The following is a 20090-nucleotide window of genomic DNA, read 5'->3' on the forward strand; positions in this document are numbered from 1 at the left end:
ATGCCCCCCAGAGGTTGATTTTCTCCGGCTCTGCTGTTGAATGAACTTTTTGTTTTTGCCTTCTTCTTTATTATCTGGTCATGTCTCAATTATGATATTAAAGTGCTTTATAGCAGCCTGATTTGCTAATGTGAATTACTGGAATTGCTTCATTTTCTGAGGCTAGGGATCTGCACTGGCAATCGGAAGGTTGCCAGTTTAAATCTCGTAAATCCCAGAAGTGACTCCACTCCATTGGGCCCTTCAGTAAGGTCCTTAACCTGCAGTTGCTCCACCCTGGGTATGACGTTAGCCTGCATCCAGTCCTGCAAGGAGGTCCTCCAACTTACAGGGAAAATTTGGGGGTTGTTGGCAGGATTGGCACTGCAGCCACTCCACTGTTAAAAACGCCAGACTTTCTGTTCCACTCCCTTCATACTAGTGTGGTGCTGAGGTGTCACCTGCTGTACAGCAGCACTCAGGTCTTAATTTGGGGTCCTGTGGTGGGTGCGGCAGCGCTCTGTATTAGTCCATGCTCCCAAACTCTCTCTTTCTTACTGTGTGTTCAGTGATATCTGTGTGTGTTTGAGTGTGTTAGTAGTAAGCGGGTTTAGTGCAGTAGAGGGCCAGGTCAGCCCTTGGGCCTCGCTGTAACTGTTACAGGTTTGTCCCGACCCAGAATTCTACCTGAATTAAGCAAGCCGTTCTTTCACTGTACTGGACTGGACTATAAATGTTACATGGAAATAATGTATTGTTTATTTTATCTTGTTTTTGAAGGTTTTTATTGTCATTGCCAGTGTGTTCTTTGCACTAGTTATTTAGTACCAAGCGCATGAGTGGGTCTGATGCTGAAGGGGCAGCAGCTTTACACTATTCAGTGTTGTTTACCCCCCATGTCTGTTCTGCTGCATCCTTATTAGGATAAAACTACATGAGATGAAGAGGAACAGAAAAATGTTACAGTAATGGAAGGTTAATTATTGATATTATAAATGTAAACCTCACACTACTTCACTGCACAGCACAAAAAAAAAATAAAAGACTACCTAAATAAACAATGAGAGGTGAGTTTTACGAAAACATGAAAGTGAAATGCGAAGAACATAACGAATAACACAGGTAAAGAATGAGGGAGTGTTTTCCGAAGCCCTTCATTATCCAACATTTAACAAACGAGTTTAAAGTATTTCATTATCAGCCCCTCAGCAGAGTCCACGTCAGAAAAGCAGATTGTCGTTCACCGGAGCGTCGGCTTGGCAGGAGTACCAGCAGAGGCAGCAGCGTCTCAACTCCATAGTGAGAAAAATAAAGTGTGACTCTTAATACCGAAGGTCAAAAAAAGAGGTAAAGCACAACACACACAATGAATTTTTTTCACAATCGTCTTGACGACGACACAACCACACACTCCTGGCTGGTAACCATGGCAATCAGAAGATGCGAACTCCACAACGTGGTGCCATCCTGCAAAGCAAGGTGGTGCTAAAAAAGGCGTGAAAATGAACAAACATCTTTAAATACATTTCAGAAATATTATAAGCAACATAATTCAAAATCAAAAAGTTAAATTCCGAAAGGCTGGATATCGAGGCCGGGCCAAAATGAACATCAAAAAGAAGCCAGATCTCCTAACCTGAAGATTTCAGGTTTAATTTTTAATAAACTAGAGAGCTTTGCCCCCTGCTCACTTCGCTCGCCAACCCCTGTGCCTGCGCTTCACCCTAGCCTCTTTGCAGTTCTGCCACTCATGTATGGGGATGCGGATGTACAATTTAAACAGATTTTAATTTTCATGTGAAGTATTGCATTTGCATCAACGCAATGTATGACTACCCATGACTGAATTACGTTTCTTTCTCTCTATTAAATAACACGACTTTTTCGAATGTTTGTCCCTGTGATTTGTTAATTGTCTTTGCCAAAGCTATTCTAATGGGAAACTGTTAACGTTTTAATACGAATGGTGTATCAAGATCTCCTTTAGTGTCCATTGTTATCCCCTGAGGATGTACTACATTACCTTTCTTGGATACATCCTTCTTCCTAAAGTAATTCGGCCAGTTGAAAGAGCGACCGGTGTTAACAGTTGAGTTATACTTCAGGATGTTGTAAGCTGATGTTTTTCATCTTCTGCACCATCACCACCAATTGTTTCAGCACAGTCTATTGATACGCATTTAACCAATTTGCAGTGTAACTGATCGACATTTTTGACGTTAATTCATTTGACTTCCTTGTTTCTCGGTGCTAGGTTTGCCTGTGTACTCATTTCTTCTGTTGATAACCCTTCGGGCTAAAAGTCTTCAATAGGATTTAGACATAATACGCCTTCTTTAATTGGGAACTTAAAGTGAGGAAAACGTTAAACTTTATAAGAGCTGAGAGCACAGGAAGTGTGTCTGACAAAAGCATTCACACGAATGAGAGGTGAGAGGACCGCGGGCGTGGTTGATAATGGTTGCTAGGACTTTTAAAAACTCTCAATATTCTCGTCTCACGGGACTTGAAAAAATCTTTTCCAAAAAGTCTCGTCGTATCGAAAGATTTTTTTCTATAATAGAGAGATTTGCAAATCTTTCTAAAAACGTACACACAGGTCCATGCGTGCCTTTCTAAACGAGGTCCATTTGATTCATTTTGTCCCAAGTGGACTCCAGTCAAGTTCTAGAAAGACCACAAGGAGAATTTAAGCAAACAGAGGAGACACCTGAGGACCATTTGCAGCAAAGCGCCTGAATGCTTCTGTGAATGAGAGATTTCAGTCTTTGTTGATTTACACAACTTTCTGAAAACGCGTTTTCACTTTGCCATTAGGGGTTATGGAATGTAGATAGTCAAGTAAAAATGTCAAATTTACCAATTTAAAATTAAATCTACAACTCAATAACGTGAAAGGGGGGCTGAATAATTTCTGTGTCTATTCTTAAGAGTCTGAGCACAGGGTCCCACAGTGGGGATTGAACCGGCCGCCTCCATTTTTGTTTTGACCACTCCTGCACTACTACTTTTGGTATTTTAGGTGACCTCACGTTCTTTGGATTAAAAATCACATAAAGCAGATTTGAGCCTCCAAATGTAATCTGGAAACCTTTTTGCTGTTTCTGTCAAATCCAGAGTTGACAACTTCACGGGGTGGGAGTGGGGGCTCAAAGCAAAACAAAAATTGATATGGGAATTGCTTTTTGCAGTTGTCACATTTACATAACGTTCCGTTTCAAATCCGTGACCTTGTACTTTTTAAATCAATCGTTGCTGACAAATTCCTGTGTTATACAAACCCATTCTGGCTGTAAATCTGTCATCATGCAGTATATTCTTCTCAAGTCTCGTAACAGTTTGACTCTGGAGGTCAGCAGATTGTTTGCAACTTGATGTTATTCTAACACCCTACGTCACTGGAATGAGCGCCTGTAATGGAGGGCTCTGATTATGTGCTGCTGACTTGTTTGGACTGTGGATTGGCATTAAGTGAGCCGAGCGTTCCCAACAAGTCAGTCACTTTCACCAGGCAAGACTTTAAAAAAAAAAAAAAAAATCCTTCAAGCTGAAATTTCATCTTAGCGTTGCATTTAACATTATGTCTGTGCTTCTCTGGAATAGAGTAAGGAGGGCTTTAAAATAAAACGAGAAGTCGATTTACCAGGAAGTACACTTGCTAAAGTATGTATCATTTTAAACAGCCGGTGAAGACGGATAACACACACACATAGACAGACAGACATCACTATAGAAGTGTTTGGATCCTGCTCCGATTGCTCTACATCATTCTGATATCTTGAAAAGTCCAAGTGACAATCTCATCTCCGTCACAATACTTTCCCTATGTGCGTGCTCTACGGTAGTACTTCTTCTTCTTCTTTCGGCTGCTCCCATTAAGGGGTCGCCACAGCAGATCATCTGTCTCCATCTATTCCTGTCTTTTACATCATTTTCTGCCACACCGACCTCCTTCATGTCCTCCCTCGGCACGTCCATAAATTTCCTCTTCCTCTTTTCCTCTTGCCTGGCTGTTCCATCCTCAACATTCTGTTCCTGATGTACCCCTCTTCTCTGCACATGCCCAAACCATCTCAATCAAGCCTCTGTCACTTGGTCACCAAACTGTCATACCCGTGCTGCTCCTTTAATACACCATTTCCTAATCCTGTCTACCCTCGTTACTCTAAGCGAAAATCGTAGCATCTTCAACTCTGCCACTTCCAGCCGTGCCTCCTGTCTTTTCATCAGTGCCACCATCTCCAAACCATAGAACACAGCTGGTCTCACAACCATTTTGTAGACTTCCTCTGTCACTCTTGCAGAAATCACAAATCACTCCCGACTCTCTTCTTCACCTCTCTGCCACAATCTCTCTGTTGAACCCAAGTATTTCAATTCATCTACATTCCCCACCTCTGCTCTTTGCTGTCACTCCCTTCCACCACCTTCCCTGTCATTCACACACATGTACTCCGTCTTACTCCTACTGACTCTCATTCTGCTTCTCTCCAGTGTGTGCCTCCACCTCTCCATGGAGATGTTTAGGTGAGATGGCAGTAGAGTTTCTAACTAGATTGTTTAACCAAATATTGAAAAGCGAGAAGATGTCTGAGGAGTGGCGGAGAGAAATATATTAGTTCCAATTATAAAGAATAAGGGGAATGTGCAGAGCTGCAGTAACGACAGGGGTATAAAGTTGATCAGCCACACCATGAAGATATGGGAAAGAGTGACAGATGCCAGGCTGAGAGGACAGGTGGCACTCTGTGAGCAGCAGTATGGTTTCATGCCAGATGCAATGTTTGCTCTAAGAGTGTTGATGGAGAAGTACAGAGAAGGTCAGAATGAATTGTATTGTGTGTCTGTGGACTTAGAGAAAGCGTATGACAGGGTGCCATGAGGGAAGTTATGGTACTGTATGAGGAAGTCTGGTAGCAGAAAAGTATGTGAGGGTAGTGCAGGACATGTATAAGGACAGTGCGACCATGGTAGATGTGCGGTAGGAATGACAGCCTGCTGAGAGTAGGATGACATCTGAGCCCTTTCCTGTTTGCAATGGTGATGGACAGGTTGGGTGGGTACAGGTGGGTATGTCGCATTCGACCATCAACTTCACAGGAGGCTATGACGGGAAAATTGCTGGAAAAGTCATCTAATGTGACCTAGACTTAAATGTCAAATCCCCCCCTTGACGCACATTTCCATTTTATATAGCAGTTTGTCCAATTACCTTACAAATTCAGTGACAGCCTGTATGTAGGTAACAGAACTTGGCACAGTCCATGCATGAATGTGTGTTAATAGCAGACATCTTTATGAATATAAGTTAAGTATCCAAAGTGCTAGGTGGTCTTCCAACTTTCATTGTGTCTTGTACCGCTCTTCCTCCCTGTAATCAGTAAATGTCTGTGATACCCTGTCCAGGGCTCATTCCTGCTTGAGTCTAATACTCCCAGTACAGTATAAGTAGATGGATGCTTGAGGGCCCTGTTCCCCGTGAAACCCAACAGACCGATGCAGACACTGGTTTAAAAGCACCCAGAAGTATTTTAATTTTCTTCTTCAAAGTGCCTCAAAGCACCTCCACCACCATAAATCAATAATCACAATAACAATATACTACAATAAACCAATCCTCCACTCCCAGCAGCTCCATCACACTCCCTCCCAACTCCAGCTCATCTTGCTGGGTCTTCACCAGTCCTTTAAATAGTCCTTGACCCGGAAGTGATGCTGTCCTTCTGTCCATCTGATTCCATAGCACTTCCGGGTCAGATAAAGACATATTTTTCTTCAGCCTGGAGGTACTTCTGTTTCTACGTCCTCGTGACTTTGGAGTACTTCTGGGCTACAGGGAAAATAAAAATCCCCACGATGGCACCCATGGCACCCAGCAGGGCTGTGAAGCCGAACTGTATCTCCCATGGTTCCCTGCGGGAATCCGGGGCACCTCCATGCTGCAGGGAAGATGCCATCTAGCGTCTTGGGTGTGTCGGCCGGGATGATCTGCTGGCCGTCCATCACAACAGATTTGGTTTTCTGTGCCATTAAAATGAAACAAACTGGGATGAATGAAATATCCTGGGTAGCACTGTGGTGCAGTAGTTGAATGAAATGCCTTTTCTGGGTGGCACTGTGGTGCAGTAGATGAATGATGCACCTGTCCTGGGTGGCACTATGGTGCAGTATAGGAATGATTACCTATTCTTGGTGGCACTGTGGTGTAGCAGATGAATGAGAACCCTATCCTGGGTGGCACTGTGGTACAATAGAGGAATGAAATGCCTATCCTGAGTGGCACTGTGGTGCAGTAGATGAATGAGAACCCTATTCTGGGTGGCACTGTGTTGTAATAGATGAATGAAAACCCTATTCTGGTTGGCACTGTGGTGTAGTAGATGAATGATGTGCCTATCCTGGGTGGCTCTGTGGTGTAGTAGTCAGGTTGATTGTCTTCCAGTTCTTTGCTGAGTTGGCACATTCCCCCCCTTCTCTCCCTTGTTCTCCAGGTACTCTGAGTTTCTTCTGCATCTCGCTTATTGTCCATGTATTTAGTGACTAGATAGTGTGCCTTACAATGACCTGGCATCCCGGCTGGGTTACTTTCCTCTTGTGCCTGACTTCCTGTAACCCTGTAATTGAAAAAGCATATTTATAAATGAATGAGTTGTTGTTGTGTTAAAGTCTGTCATTTTAATGGATTCATTTAAGTAAATGAATGAATCAGACTAACTGTAATTTGGTGTTCCTGGGTTTTCATTTCAGAGTGGAAAGTTTTCTAGTAACACAGCCGCCCCTCAGCCACAAGGCCTCGAGTACGCAGAAGATGCTGCAGAACACGAAAACATGAAAGCCGTGCTGAAGACCAGCCTGCAGAGCGGCGAGAGCAGCACTTCTGTGGTGCCAGGTGTCCGCGTTCGTACCCGAGCCAGCCGAGGTAAGAAATCACAGAAGTCCAGTGCTGCATGTGCATTTTGGCTCTCGATTCTCATGAGTGTCAACATGACAAAGGCTCAAAGGTCATTATTCATATGTTTTTACCATTCATTGACATAAACAAATAATAATAATGTGCAACTTCATTAAGAGCTTTCAAAAATGATGTTAATTTTATGTGGATTGTTGGCTGTTATTTTTGTATGCCATTTCTCCAGGGTGGCATTAAATAATCCTGCTGACTCATGGCTGATAAGCTGGGTGTGAGTTTCGGGCCAGTCACTGTATGAAAGTTCAAAAAACGGATGGAGATTAGGGAGGCTAAACCTCCACACCTCTGCTGATGAAGGACCAACTCCACGGACCTGTTTAGTGGACTAGATTAGCTTTGCTTGTGTTCCCTCCATTTCATTTTGGGTTTTCTCCATTATCCTCCCATATTTCAAAAAGACAACCATATTAAATACTCTGTAGTGGCCTAATATGGATGAGTGTGAATGCACGTGTGTGTTTGTGTTCCTTTGGGAGTGTTAGGTGTGTTGATAGCCTCAGTCCCACGTCAACCTACAGTGCCTTCACAAAGTCATCAGACCCCTTCACTTTTTCAGATTTTTCTATGTTTCAGTCTTGTGCTAAAATGATTTAAATTCATTTTCTCCTCAACTTCCCCTCATTGAATACCCCAGAATAACAAACATAAAACAGGATTTTCGGAAATTTTGCACATTTATTGAAAATAAAAAAAGCTGAAATCTCACATTGGCACAAGTAATCAGACCCTTTACTCTGACATTTAAAATCAGATGGACCCCATTCTACTGATCCTTGTTGAGATGTCTCTATACCTTGTTTGGAGTCCACCTGTGCTCATTTCAATTGACTGGACATGATTTGTAAACCTCTGTAAAAGGTCCCACATTTGAGTACAAACCAAACCATGAGGTCAAAGGAAACACCTGCAGAACATAAAAGACAGAATTTTGTCGTGGCATAGATCTGGGGAAGGCTACAAAATGTTTTCTGCAGTATTGAAGGTCTGAAGAGCACAATGGCCACCATAATTCTTAAACAAAACAACTTTGGAACTTTAAGAACTCTTCCTAGAGCTGGCTACCCAACCACACGGAGCAACTGGAGGAAAAGAACCTTGGTAATGAAGGTGACTAGGAACCCACTGGTTACTCTGGCTGACTTTCAGGGAACCTGTGTAAAGATGGGAGAAACGTCCAGAAGGACACCAGCACTGCAACACTCCAACAATCCCAGCTTTATGGCAAAGTGGCCAGATGACACTCTGCAAAGCACAGAGATATTCATATGAAAACCTGCTCCATAGTGCTGTCAGCCTCAGACTGAGACCTTCCAACGGGACAATGACACTCGGCACAGAGCAAAGGCAACAGAGGAGTGGCTTTGGGTCAACTCTGTGAACATTACCGAGTTGCCCAATCTGAGTCCAGACTTGAACCCAATTGAAATTTCTGTGGAGATCTGAAATTAGCTGTTGTGCAAATTAACGAGCCCTGACACAGATAGACAGACCACAGGAGTCCCAACACACACGTTTATTTTCTCTTTTTCAGCTTTTACGCAACACAGTGCACAAATCACCCAAATAGGCTCAGTCCCATCTTTCTTTCTCTCTCTTCTCTGTCGCCTTCACTTCTCCACTCGTAAGCTCTGTCCTCCACCTCCCAACTCCGGCTCCTCGAATGGCGTGAGGCGGCCTCTTGTACACACCGCACACGGAAATGCTCCAGGTGCTCTCCGATCATGTTCCAGCAACACTTCCGGGTGTGGCGGAAGTGCGGCATGGGACCCCATATCCTTCAGTCCAAGGCTCCTGAGCTGTCCAGGCACCCCTCTGATGGTGGCCATGGGTCCCAACAGGGTTGAGCTTCTAATGCAAACCAGGGGGGCTGCCCTCTCATGTCCCAGGGGAGGTACTGCTGTTGACATCAGAAGGGCGTCCTGACTGGGCATTTCCCCCAGTGGTTTGCCACACTGTCCACCGATGCTCTCCATCCAACCTGACTGAACTTGAGAGAATCTGCAAAGAGGAATAGCATAAAATCCCCCAATCCAGACGTGTGAAGCTTGCCATCTCAAATGCAAGAATCCTCCAGGGTGTAATCGATGCCAAAGGGGCTTCAACTAGTAAAGGATCTAAATTCTTGCATCAATGTGATATTTTAGGAAAAAAATAATTGAAATGATTTTAGCACAAAGCTGCAACATAGCAAAATGTGAAAAAAGTAAGGGGGTCAGAATACTTTCTGAAGGCACCAAGCCCAGATTAAGAAGTAGAAGGACACCTAGGTGACTTAGCTCCTTAACAGAGAGGTAATCATACTTTTAGCAATGCAGCACATGGACACCCAGTCATGAAATGCAGTGGGGTAGTTCTCATCATTTCATCGAGCCCCTCTTGGTCATTTTGGTGTGTGGACACTCGCACATTTCATTGACTGTGAGTGGAGAGGGTATGAAGAAAAGGCCCAGAATGTCCTGATGGTAGGTATGTCCCTGGAAGGCACTTTGAGGTAAGAAAACAGATGACACATAAAAGCACAGTGAGAGCGTACAACGTGCTGCTGTAACCTGTTTTTTTAGTTTACACATTACTGAGTTTGTGAAAATAACATCATCAGACCCACTTAATCCATTTCAGAACCGCAATGGCCAAGCTTGTCCTACCAGCAAGATGAGAACCAAACCTGGACAGGACACCAATTTGTTGTAAAGGCCATAACAGGAATATGTGTATCATTACCTGTCATTCTGCACACCTTCACAGTGCTCAAAGTGTCAACGATTGATCTTCTCTTTGCAGGTCGTGTTGGATCATGGAACCCAACTAATGATGACTCGCCTAACGCGACAGATGACGCAGCTGATGAGATCATGGATCGCATCGTGAAGTCGGCAACACAAGTGCCAAGTCAGAGAGCTGTGCCTAGAGAAAGAAAAAGGTCACGAGCAAATCGGAAATCATGTAAGTCACGGGGGGTGAATCATCATAATAATAATGAGTTTCAAAGCATGTGGACGTATGGGGCCTGTAACAGCAATGCACTTTTGGGTTCAGACCACCACAAAACAAAAAATATTGTACAATGAATGTGAAAGTGTGATACATTAGTAGTGGACCCCACCAAATCTAAAGCATGCCCACCTTCCAGCAAAAATTCTCTATGGAACATAGTGCAAACTATTAGGAAAGTACTGCGATTAATTAGCATTAAAGTATGATCATTTTATTTTTACTAGCAGTGGTCGTAGTATTGTCATGTGTGCAGAGTGTGGTGAATCTTTATGTCCAACCTTTATGCAACCTGTCGAGCTTCATAAACAAGAATGTGTTAAAATAGAAAACACAAATGAGCTTATCTGATGTACTCCTTACCAAGATATATTTCAGTAATCCATCACTTTTTTTAATCCACAACATTATTTATTGCAGCAATATAACTCTCCTCTTCTGCATCTGATCTCTGCCCCTTCTATAATTTCCTGCCCACAACATTTATAATCTGATGGCATCGGAAGTGTCCCTCTGCACTGTCTGTTTCTCTTTCTGACTCGTCATCTGCTATGAACAACAGGGGATCTTTGAAGGCCTTACTGTGCTGATAAGCGTCCTGCCACTTATTTTCTTAATATCTTACCTTTCTAATACTGTAAATGGCAACATAAAAAGTGACAAGACAGAAGCACAGCTGTAATGAACATATAGAGATACACAGACATCCTGGAAAAAGCAGGTTTTTGCTCAAAGGCTGTTTAAAATACAGCACATAAAGTGCACAGGAGAAAATACTGACACTTTACCGCATTCAGGGTCATTAGCGACCCTTTATGTTTTAGGCAAAATGATTATTATAATAAAATAAATTGATACAACTTGTCATAATTTTGGTAGTAAATTGTTGCAGGTGATATGAATGTAGCATACCTGTAGAACTGCACCCATACATTAGAACATCTGAACACTCTAGATGAGAACAGGCCGTTCAGCCCTACAAAGCTCGCCAGTCCTATCCTATCAATTCAAGTTTTGAAAGTTCCTAACGTCTTACTGTCTACCACACTACTAGGTCGCTTATTCCAAGTGTCTATCATTCTTTGTGTAAAGAAAAACTTCCTAATGTTTGTGTTTTTGTATCATATGACCCCATGAGTGCTGCAAAGATGACATTACAGATCAGTATACAGTAATCCCTCGCTATATCGCGCTTTGGCTTTCGCGGTTTCACTCTATCGCGGATTTTAAATGTAAGCATATCTAAATATATATCATGGATTTTTCGCTGGTTCGCCGTTTTCTGCGGACAATGGGTCTTTTAATTTAGGTTACATGCTTCCTCAGTTTGATTGCCCAGTTGATTTCATACAAGGGATGCTATTGGCGGTTGGCTTAAAAGCTACCCAATCAGAGCATGTATTACATATTAACTAAAACTCCTCAATGATATAAGATATGCTTCCCACGCGGTGCTTGAGATTGTTTGCTTCTCTCTATCTTTCTCACTCTCTCTGCCTGACGGAGGGGGTGTGAGCAGAGGGGCTGTTTGCACAGAGGACACAGACGCTGTTCTACAAAATGCCGCTTTATCGCGGTGCTTCTGTATACTTAAAAGCATGTATTGATTTTTTGATTGTTTGCTTTTCTTTGCGAGCGCTGTCTCTGACATTTTCTGCTCCTGACGGCGCTCCTTTAAAGATAAGATATATTTGCTTTCTTTTAATTGTTAGAAAGAACTGTCATCTCTGTCTTGTCATGGAGCACAGTTTAAACGTTTGACTAAAGGGTGTTATTTCATGTCTAGAGGGCTCAATGTTAACAGTGTGGGAGAGTTTATAAGGGCTTAAAATATATAAAAATAACCATACAAACATATGGTTTCTACTTCGCGGATTTTCACCTATCGCGGGGGGGTCTGGAACGCAACCCCCGCGATCGAGGAGGGATTACTGTATATACAAGGGTTAAAGACCATGCCACCTTATGCACTGTGGCACAGGGAACGGACCTTTTGAACTGTTGTTTTTCCTCAGACATATGCAGTACAGGATACTGGTCTCTTGAACTGTTACATTATGAAAAAATGTACAGAATAATTACTTACAACAGTATGTTTAAAAATATTAAACAGAAACATAGGGGACATCTAATGAAAGCATATTTTAATTATGTGTTAAAGATATAGGAAGAAGCCATTTATCTTAAAAAGGGGGGCACATTACACCATTACAGAAGGGAAAATCCAGGGTGGGATGAAAATGAATTAAGGAATGGCAGGACCTGGGCACAAAGTAAATCTTTTATAAACAGAATGAGAGTTGTAATAAGAGAGAATCATCTTGAAGAGAGGGGGGGGAAAGTCGAAATCTGTGTCATTGCTGCTAAACTGCTGTAAGAATATTATTGTTCTATTACGTATATATTGCATTTACTCTTTTTAACTTTGTGATTTGTGTTTCTGCTTAATCAAATATGCTAAACACTTTTAATATTAATTTGTGTTTAGATTGTTATATCTGCCTGGTCTCATAGGTTCAGGTGTGGTGCATTGTCACCTTAGGAGTTTCATTGAAGGGTTAAATATGGAGCTATCAGACAATGACCTGCAACAGGTAACCAGATTTGAGGGATCCAGAACTGCAGGGTGAACCTTAAATAGTCCTAAGGTCACCACATCTCTCACCCCTTAACCTGGGAAAGAGAGACAGATAACCTGGGTCTCCCTCCAGGTCTGGATCCAGACACATACCAAGATGTGATGTACCCATTCAGTGTGGATGGACTCCAGAATCATTTTGATTTATCTATTGTTTATGAATAAAGGTCATATTTGCCTCACAGCTCATTAAAGGAAGGCTGGTATCAGTTCAGTATCGGAATGTGACACTTTGGGTCCCTTCTGTGTAAGTCCTCATGCAAGCCCAGTCAACAGACCCCATGATGCAGGCTTACCTTTTTGGCTTTTCTATGTTTCTTGCACCCCATATAACAAAATCGCAACACTTTCTCAGCCCAGAAACAGTAGTCACACACAGCAGCTGGCTTGGGACGGACGCATAGGACACTTTTTTAAACTTTCTGACAGATGCGGCTGTGTAGACCACGAAGAGCCAGGCCCCATTATGTGGGCCTCATGGAGCTGGCCATATGTTCCTGATCTGTGCCAAGTGGCCATTTCCCAGTGAGAGCTTTTGCGCTAATGTTCAAAAAATGTGTATATACTGTACATTAGGCTCTATATTTATATCCCTTTCTTAATGAGAATAAAATTTATAGTGGGGCTGCTTTAGATATCTGAAGGAGAACAACATAACATCTGAGATAAAATATTTAGTTTAATATTTATGATCATAAAAACCAAGCAGCCCAGGTCAGTTTCACATGTGTTTGAAAGGTGCAGAACCCCACGATGACAGGTGAGTGTAAAAGCTGCAAACTGGTGGCAGCCATTAAACTAAGTAACACAAAATGTCATGCTGTAAGAAATGTACGGGTACATGCAATTTGTTTTGTAAAATTACACTGTCATCCAAAGCAACTTGCCAGGCAGGCAGGTAAAGAATTTTACTGGGCTCAGTATGTGACAATTAACTTAAACTTTATTCAGCGAGTGACATACTGTCACTGAGTGGACAACTTTATGGTTTACAGGCTTCAGTCACAGGTGCCACACTAACATCTTCTTTTTAAACCAGTCATGGCTTTATTTTATACTGATAGTAATTTGCAAACCATTTCATTTTACATGTCTAATGGATAACACAAATCAAATTTTATTTGTCATATATAGTACAGGGTGGCACGGTGGCACAGTAGCACTGCTGCCTGCATTATGGAGACTAGGGTTCGCATCCCAAGTCCTCCCTGTGTGGAGTGTCTGCGTGGGTCTCCTCCCACAGTCAAAAGACATGCAGGTTACGTGGCCCCAGTGTGTGGCTGGGGTGTGTGTGTGTGTGTATGTTTGCACTGCGATCAGGGCCAGAGCCACTATTAAGGGCAAAGATCATAAGGGGATAGCTGGGGGTGCCCAGCTGCACAGGTTAGCTATTGAACAGTCGGTTGGTGCAATAGTAAGCTTGGCCTAGGGTGCAAAATAATCTGGCACTGCCTGTGATGGACTGGCACCATGTCCAGGGTTTGTTCCTGCCTTGTGCCCTATGCTAGCTGAAATAGGCTCCAGCAGACTCCGACGACCCTATTCAGGACTAAGTGGGTCAGAAAATGACTGACTGACATACCTAATACAATGGTAAATAATGAAAAATATCAATATATTAACAACCCCACTCCCCAAACGCACACAAGAATGTCTGATTTGGAAAGAGAGTAGCTGCCATCTAAGAACAGGCTTGTATGTGGCAGTAAGATAGCATTAGAACTACTGAGTCATTCCAAAGGTTTACTTTTAAAGACACATAACATTTGGATGGCTCAGGTCCAGCCTGTTGTATCCACAAATGGTCCATGCTGACAGAAATTTGTTTCTTCTAAAATTCCCCTGGTTGAGCATTTGCGGGTCAGAATGATTCATCACTGGAGTGTCGGTAACAGAGTGAATCGTTTCTGTTGCTGAGTTAATAAACATTAACCAGGAGGATGTAACTTATCTCCCTAGTCATTAATGTGGACATATTCAGATGCCATTTTGATTTCCGGGTAACATTTTAGTTTTAATTATAATGTGCTCAATTTTCAGTCCGTCGCCTGCCTTTTCAACTCCATTTGACCAAATGAGATGAAACCCATCCAGCATTAAAACAGCATCTGATATAAGAAGTCTGCAGTACCCTAAATGTCACAGTACCTGAACACATTGTGACTCGCCAGGAGGGGTGAGCCTCCAACATCTTTACTCCTCCTCATGTGCCTCATATTCGCATTCCCTCGCATCACTAAAGCTAAAGTGACCAATCACACCAAAACCAAATTGACCAATCAAATTTCTCAGAGGAACTGGACACACACAGAGACCTTACTGTTTTATTATCTAGTAGTTATACCACTTTATGATGTTGTAGACGTAAAGTAGCCTTCAGATCATCTATGCTCACCCTGAGAAAGGCAGCTGGGATGAACCAACGCTCGAGTCTACAATGACAGCAGCACATCTTCAATTTAAAAATCCATTTATATTGACAAGCCAGATCATATTTGATCTTAACATTAATAATCAAACACAGTTTAAAATTACAACTTCGTTAAAAACTAGGAAAAAAATTTCAAACAGAATGTTCCCACAAAAGGCTGCTGCCAGCAAATCATAAGAACAGAAATGTATAGAATGCTTATGATGTACCTGTGACTTTAATCCCCAAACTAAATAATTGTGCTTAAATAAGTCAGACGTGTGAATGGCTGAGAGGGGTCTTTCTTGGCACCCATGTAGTGTCTCCTAGTAAGTAGGGTGATGGTCGGCACATTTCAACGTTTCTGGTGCAGTCATACATGTGATAGTTACCTTCACTTGCTAGTACTCCATGTGCAGAAAAATATGGAAGTAAGAGGGCGTGGCCTCTACAGGGCATATCAACACCCCCAAACCCCCAGACACAATTGCAGCACAACAGTCCAAGTTCAACTACAGTGTTTTAATGGCAAAAATGCCATCTGTACAACACTGTTCCACACCCTCCTCCACATACGACGCCATCTCTGACTGCCGAGTCGAGTGGAGGGCTCACTTTTAACTCCAGACTTGGGATTATTTCCACTGCTCAATCTTTTACCTCTGGGTCTGGCAGGACTCCCAACGGTCCTTGTGCCATCAAAATTCCATGGCTACCCCTGCGGCCACCACAGAACCTGGCAGGACAGGCCCCTGGGACCACAATTGCCATACTGCCCTATGGGTGTCCATGCTGGGACTCTCTGCCACCCGCTGTACGGGGAAACGCTCTGCCTATAGCAGGCATTCACACACTGTCCTGGTGTTCCCAGTACACAAGCCCAATCTGTGTGTCCTTCCAGGGTTGCTGGGATGCCAACCCTCTATGTAGCTGTTGCTGCAGCATTTCATGTGCCCATGTCTTGGTATGGCAGAGGAATATCACCACTCCCCAGTTGTTCTTCCTTTCCAAGGCCTCCTGGCCAGGTAAGAGAGCAGTAGCCATCCCAGCAGGGACACCCGTTGGTCCCTCACAAGGGTCAGTGGTCTTCAAGTGTAGCAGATGTGGGGGGTAGGATGGGTTACTGGGCTGAGTGGCACAAAGTGGAAGAAACCTGACTGGAGAGTACCTGCAGCCATTAAACCAAGTGAACCAGTTGTGCTACACCACAGTAATAAGAAGTGAAAAAAAAAGGTAAAATGTAACCAAATGCCTGTGTGACACTCATCGTGTCTGTATTAATGAACTGGAGAATGGTGACATGTTGTGTGTGGATTTCCAAATGTAAGTAGGAATTTCACTGAACTCTGTACACTTGACAACACTGACCCTATTGGCAGCCATGCTTCTCCAGGACAGGCAGTATCCAAATGTCCCCCTGTGGACAAGTAATTTCTATCTGTCTTATCTCGTTTATATAGTGCATTTCCTATCTATCTATCTATCTATCTATCTATCTATCTATCTATCTATCTATCTATCTATCTATCTATCTATTATATAGTGACTTTCTTATCTGAGTAAACGTGTTGCATGCCCAAAGCCAGGAATTTAAATACGTAAATGATTTCAAATATTATCATACATACAAATCTCCTGTGGGGAATGTTTCCTGTCAGAGTTACCGCATCTTCACCAAGTCTTCAGCCCCCTTCATTTTTTACACATTTTGTTATATTGCAGTCTTGTGCTAAAATCATTTCAATTTTTGCCTCATAAAACATCAGTCAGTACACCAGAATGACAACGAGGAAGCAGTGTAATGCACAAACTGAAATATCCCATTGACACAAATCTTCAGACGCTTTCCTAAGTACTTATTTGAAGCCCCTTTGGCAGCAGTTCCAGCCTGGAGTCTTCTGGGGTCTCATGGAACAAGCTTCCCACATCCGAATTTGGGGATTTTCTGGCATTCTTCTCTGCAGATTGTCTTAATCTCTCAGGTGGGATGGAGACCACCAGTGGACAGTTAGTTCCAAGTGTCTCCAGAGATGTTTGATTGGGGTCAAGTCTGGGTTCTGGCTGAGCCACTCAAGGACATTCACAGAACTGCCCCAAAGCCACCTCTGTGTTGTCATTGCTCTGTGTCCTGTTGGAAGGTCAACCTTCTCCACAGTCTGAGGTCACTCTGGATCAATTTTTTATCAAGGATATTAGAACATTTGAACAATCTAGACGAAAACAGGCGCAGACGAAGCTCGCCTGTCGTATCCACTTAAATCTTCTAAAATAATATGAAGTCCTTTGCACCGTTCAGCTCCCAGTTCTCAGCGCCACAACATGATGCTGCCACCACTATGCTTTCCCATTGGAATGGCACTGCACGGGTGATGAACAGTGCCTGGTTTCTTCCAGGCAGGACACTAAGAATTGAGGCCAAGCAGTTCAGTTTTGCTTTCAGAATCTTGTTTCTCACAGTCTCGAGGGTCTTTTAGGTGCCATTTTGCGAACTCCAGTGATGCTTCCTTCCATGTTCCCAGATTTCATATTCCCAGATCGGTGGAGTGTTACAGTGATGGTTGTCCATCTGGAGGATTCTCCCATCTCCACACGGTTTCTCTGAAACTCGGCCAGAGTGTCCATTGGTTTCTTGGCCACCTCTCTTTCCCCTCACCCACTGTTCAGTTTAGCCATGTGACCAGCCCTAGTAAGAGTGGTAGTTGTTCCAGACGTATTCTTTTTAAGAATTATGGAGGCCACTGTGCTTTTTGTGGGCTGAATTTCAGTGTTGCTGGAATGTTTTTGTAGTCTCCTCCAGCTCTGCATCTCTTAATAAGACTTCATGGTGTTGTTTCGCTCACCTGTGGGACCTTCTGTAGACAGGTGTGTATGCGCCTTTCCAAATCAGTCCAACTAACTGAACTGACCACAAGTGGACTCCAAAAAAGGTGTAGAAACATCTCAACGATTATCAACAAATGGGGTGCACCCCAGCCAGATTTCAAGTGTCACATGAAGGGGAGGCATTGTGAGATATTTCAGCTTTTTATTTTGAATGACTTTGCACAACTTTGGCCTTTTGTTGTTTTGAGAGTGACTTGATAAGGAACAAAAATGAATTGAAACTGAAATTTTAGCACCATGCTGCAGCATAACAAAACATGAAAAACTGAAGAGTTCATGAAGGCACTGTGTGTGGTGTCATGTTCATTTTCTAGTGCCAATGTCCTTGTAGCTAGTGTCCTGCTTCTTTGCCCGACAGAATCGTTCAGTCTTCCAGTTTTCCACATCCATGTGACATTCTGATGTGAAAGACTGTATTTATTTTTCCTGTCCATCATCAGAAAGCTCTTGTTTATGTACAGGACGTCGCAATGTGAGCCCACTTCACCCCCTGTCATCGCATTAGCCTTGAATTACAAACATACCTGCTGGAATGTTTTCCAACTGAATGGTGGCACCACTACTGATGGTTTTCTCTAGGCTGATGGCTTTCGATCAAACGTGTTCCTCGGTCTAATCTGTGCTTGTTTATTACAAAGACAGCATGCTTGACATCAGGATGAAATTACGACTGCTTTGATCCCTTTTCTTACATCTTTTCTTTGAATTACACAGTGAGAAGAACCCTGAAGACTGGCCTGACACCAGAAGAGGCCAAGGCCCTGGGTCTCGTTAGCACCTCTGAAATGCAGGTGTGAAGAAACGTCCAGAAGAGATCGGCCGACTCGGGTCAAACATGTGGCAACTACATCCGGCTGCCTGCCATCAGCTGCTCCTGGCGTCCAGTTACCTTAGAGCTCTCTTTTTTTTTTTATTTGGTTCAGACCGAATTATTAAGGAATTCGTGAAAAACACAGCGCTTTAGTCTTTTGACTGTTACTGACATCAGGATTGTTGTAATTTATAGATTAAATCCTATCCCTTCTGTTATTACTTTCAATGGTTGTCGTTTTTAGTTAAACGTTGAGTTTCCGATTGTTACGTGATTTGTGGTTTACGTTGGCTTCTTCTTGTAACCGTGTCACGCTCTCGTCAGTGCTCAGACGCGCCTAGAGCATACTAAGGTACCCCGCCACGAGGCGGTAAAGTTGCAGTCCACAGCTTTTGTAGGCAAATAATCCCAGCACGTAGCAAGCGTTTGTGCCTATACGCGATATTAGGCTATGGCAGCACAGAAACGTCGTTTTTGCCGTATAATAGCCAGAGATTTTCCATTATGGGCAGAGGTGAAATGACAGGGGCTGTCCTCGGTTGGGTAGTAAAGAGGCACAGGCAGTGGCAATGGCGAGTCGACCGAGACAGCAAACACTCCATTTGTGCACTAAAAGAGAAGCGACGGTTAGAAATCTGCTGTCCTAGTGCATCAGTCGCTTCCAAAAAAAAAAATAATGGATGAGCCAAAAGAGTCGTATTATGTGAGGCTGGGGAACGTGGAAATCGCGTTGAGAGAAAGACTATAAATGGAGTGTAAAGTACTCTATATGTAGAACCAAAGAATCGACACGATACCTCCGCAGGTCACCCGTTATCTCTGATAAACCAACCAGGTGATAGGAGAGCTGTCAACATGCAGGAGCCTCCATCTTAAGACATCCAAAGGTCTTGTGTTTAAATCTGGTGGAAGCAGTGGCACGGGAAGATGTTTTAGTTTTGGAGATGTGCGGCCATCATAGAAGTAAATCATTGACGGGGTAGGGAAATTCAGGTTTGAACCCCCCCAGAAATATATTTTATGATGGTTCCAACTGATTGATCACCGATAGAATTGTGACTCATCTGCTTTTCTCATCCCCTCCTGAAATGAATTCCTGGCTACACTTCTGTGTGCCACCATCACCATTCCATAGGGAATTAAGGGACTTCAACGTGTTAGCGGTCACAAATGAGAGTTTGTTAAACTTCTACCTTCAACCGGGGGAGATGAGTACTCCAAAATGGACATTGCTGTTGGCTATCTAAGAATGACAGACAGGGCTTGTGGATTTTCTCTTTCAAATTTTCAGCATGGTGTGGGAAAGTGTGCAGAAAAATGGGACGTATCTGAAGATAAGAATGGACATAAACATGATTGGGAAGGGGGTCTCCTCTTTAAAGAGAGCCGTGTCAGAAGTTGAGGCAAA

The 20090-nt window shown here is 43.1% G+C and overlaps 1 protein-coding gene across 7 annotated transcripts in view; it reads left to right on the plus strand.

Moving 5' to 3' along the window:
• LOC120515588 (FH1/FH2 domain-containing protein 3-like) overlaps positions 1–18903 on the plus strand; it is a 674713-nt gene extending 655810 nt beyond the window's left edge. For all 7 annotated transcript variants that reach the window (XM_039736692.1, XM_039736693.1, XM_039736696.1 and 4 more), the window contains 3 exons: positions 6727–6898; positions 9731–9892; positions 18586–18903. In XM_039736692.1, the coding sequence (XP_039592626.1) occupies positions 6727–6898; positions 9731–9892; positions 18586–18668 (417 nt within the window). In that variant the 3' untranslated portion in view covers positions 18669–18903. The remainder of the gene's footprint in view (positions 1–6726; positions 6899–9730; positions 9893–18585) is intronic.
• Positions 18904–20090: the final 1187 nt, after the last annotated feature.

Source organism: Polypterus senegalus, chromosome 15 (assembly GCF_016835505.1).
Source record: "Polypterus senegalus isolate Bchr_013 chromosome 15, ASM1683550v1, whole genome shotgun sequence".
In the NCBI taxonomy this organism is placed as follows: Eukaryota; Metazoa; Chordata; class Cladistia; order Polypteriformes; family Polypteridae; genus Polypterus; species Polypterus senegalus.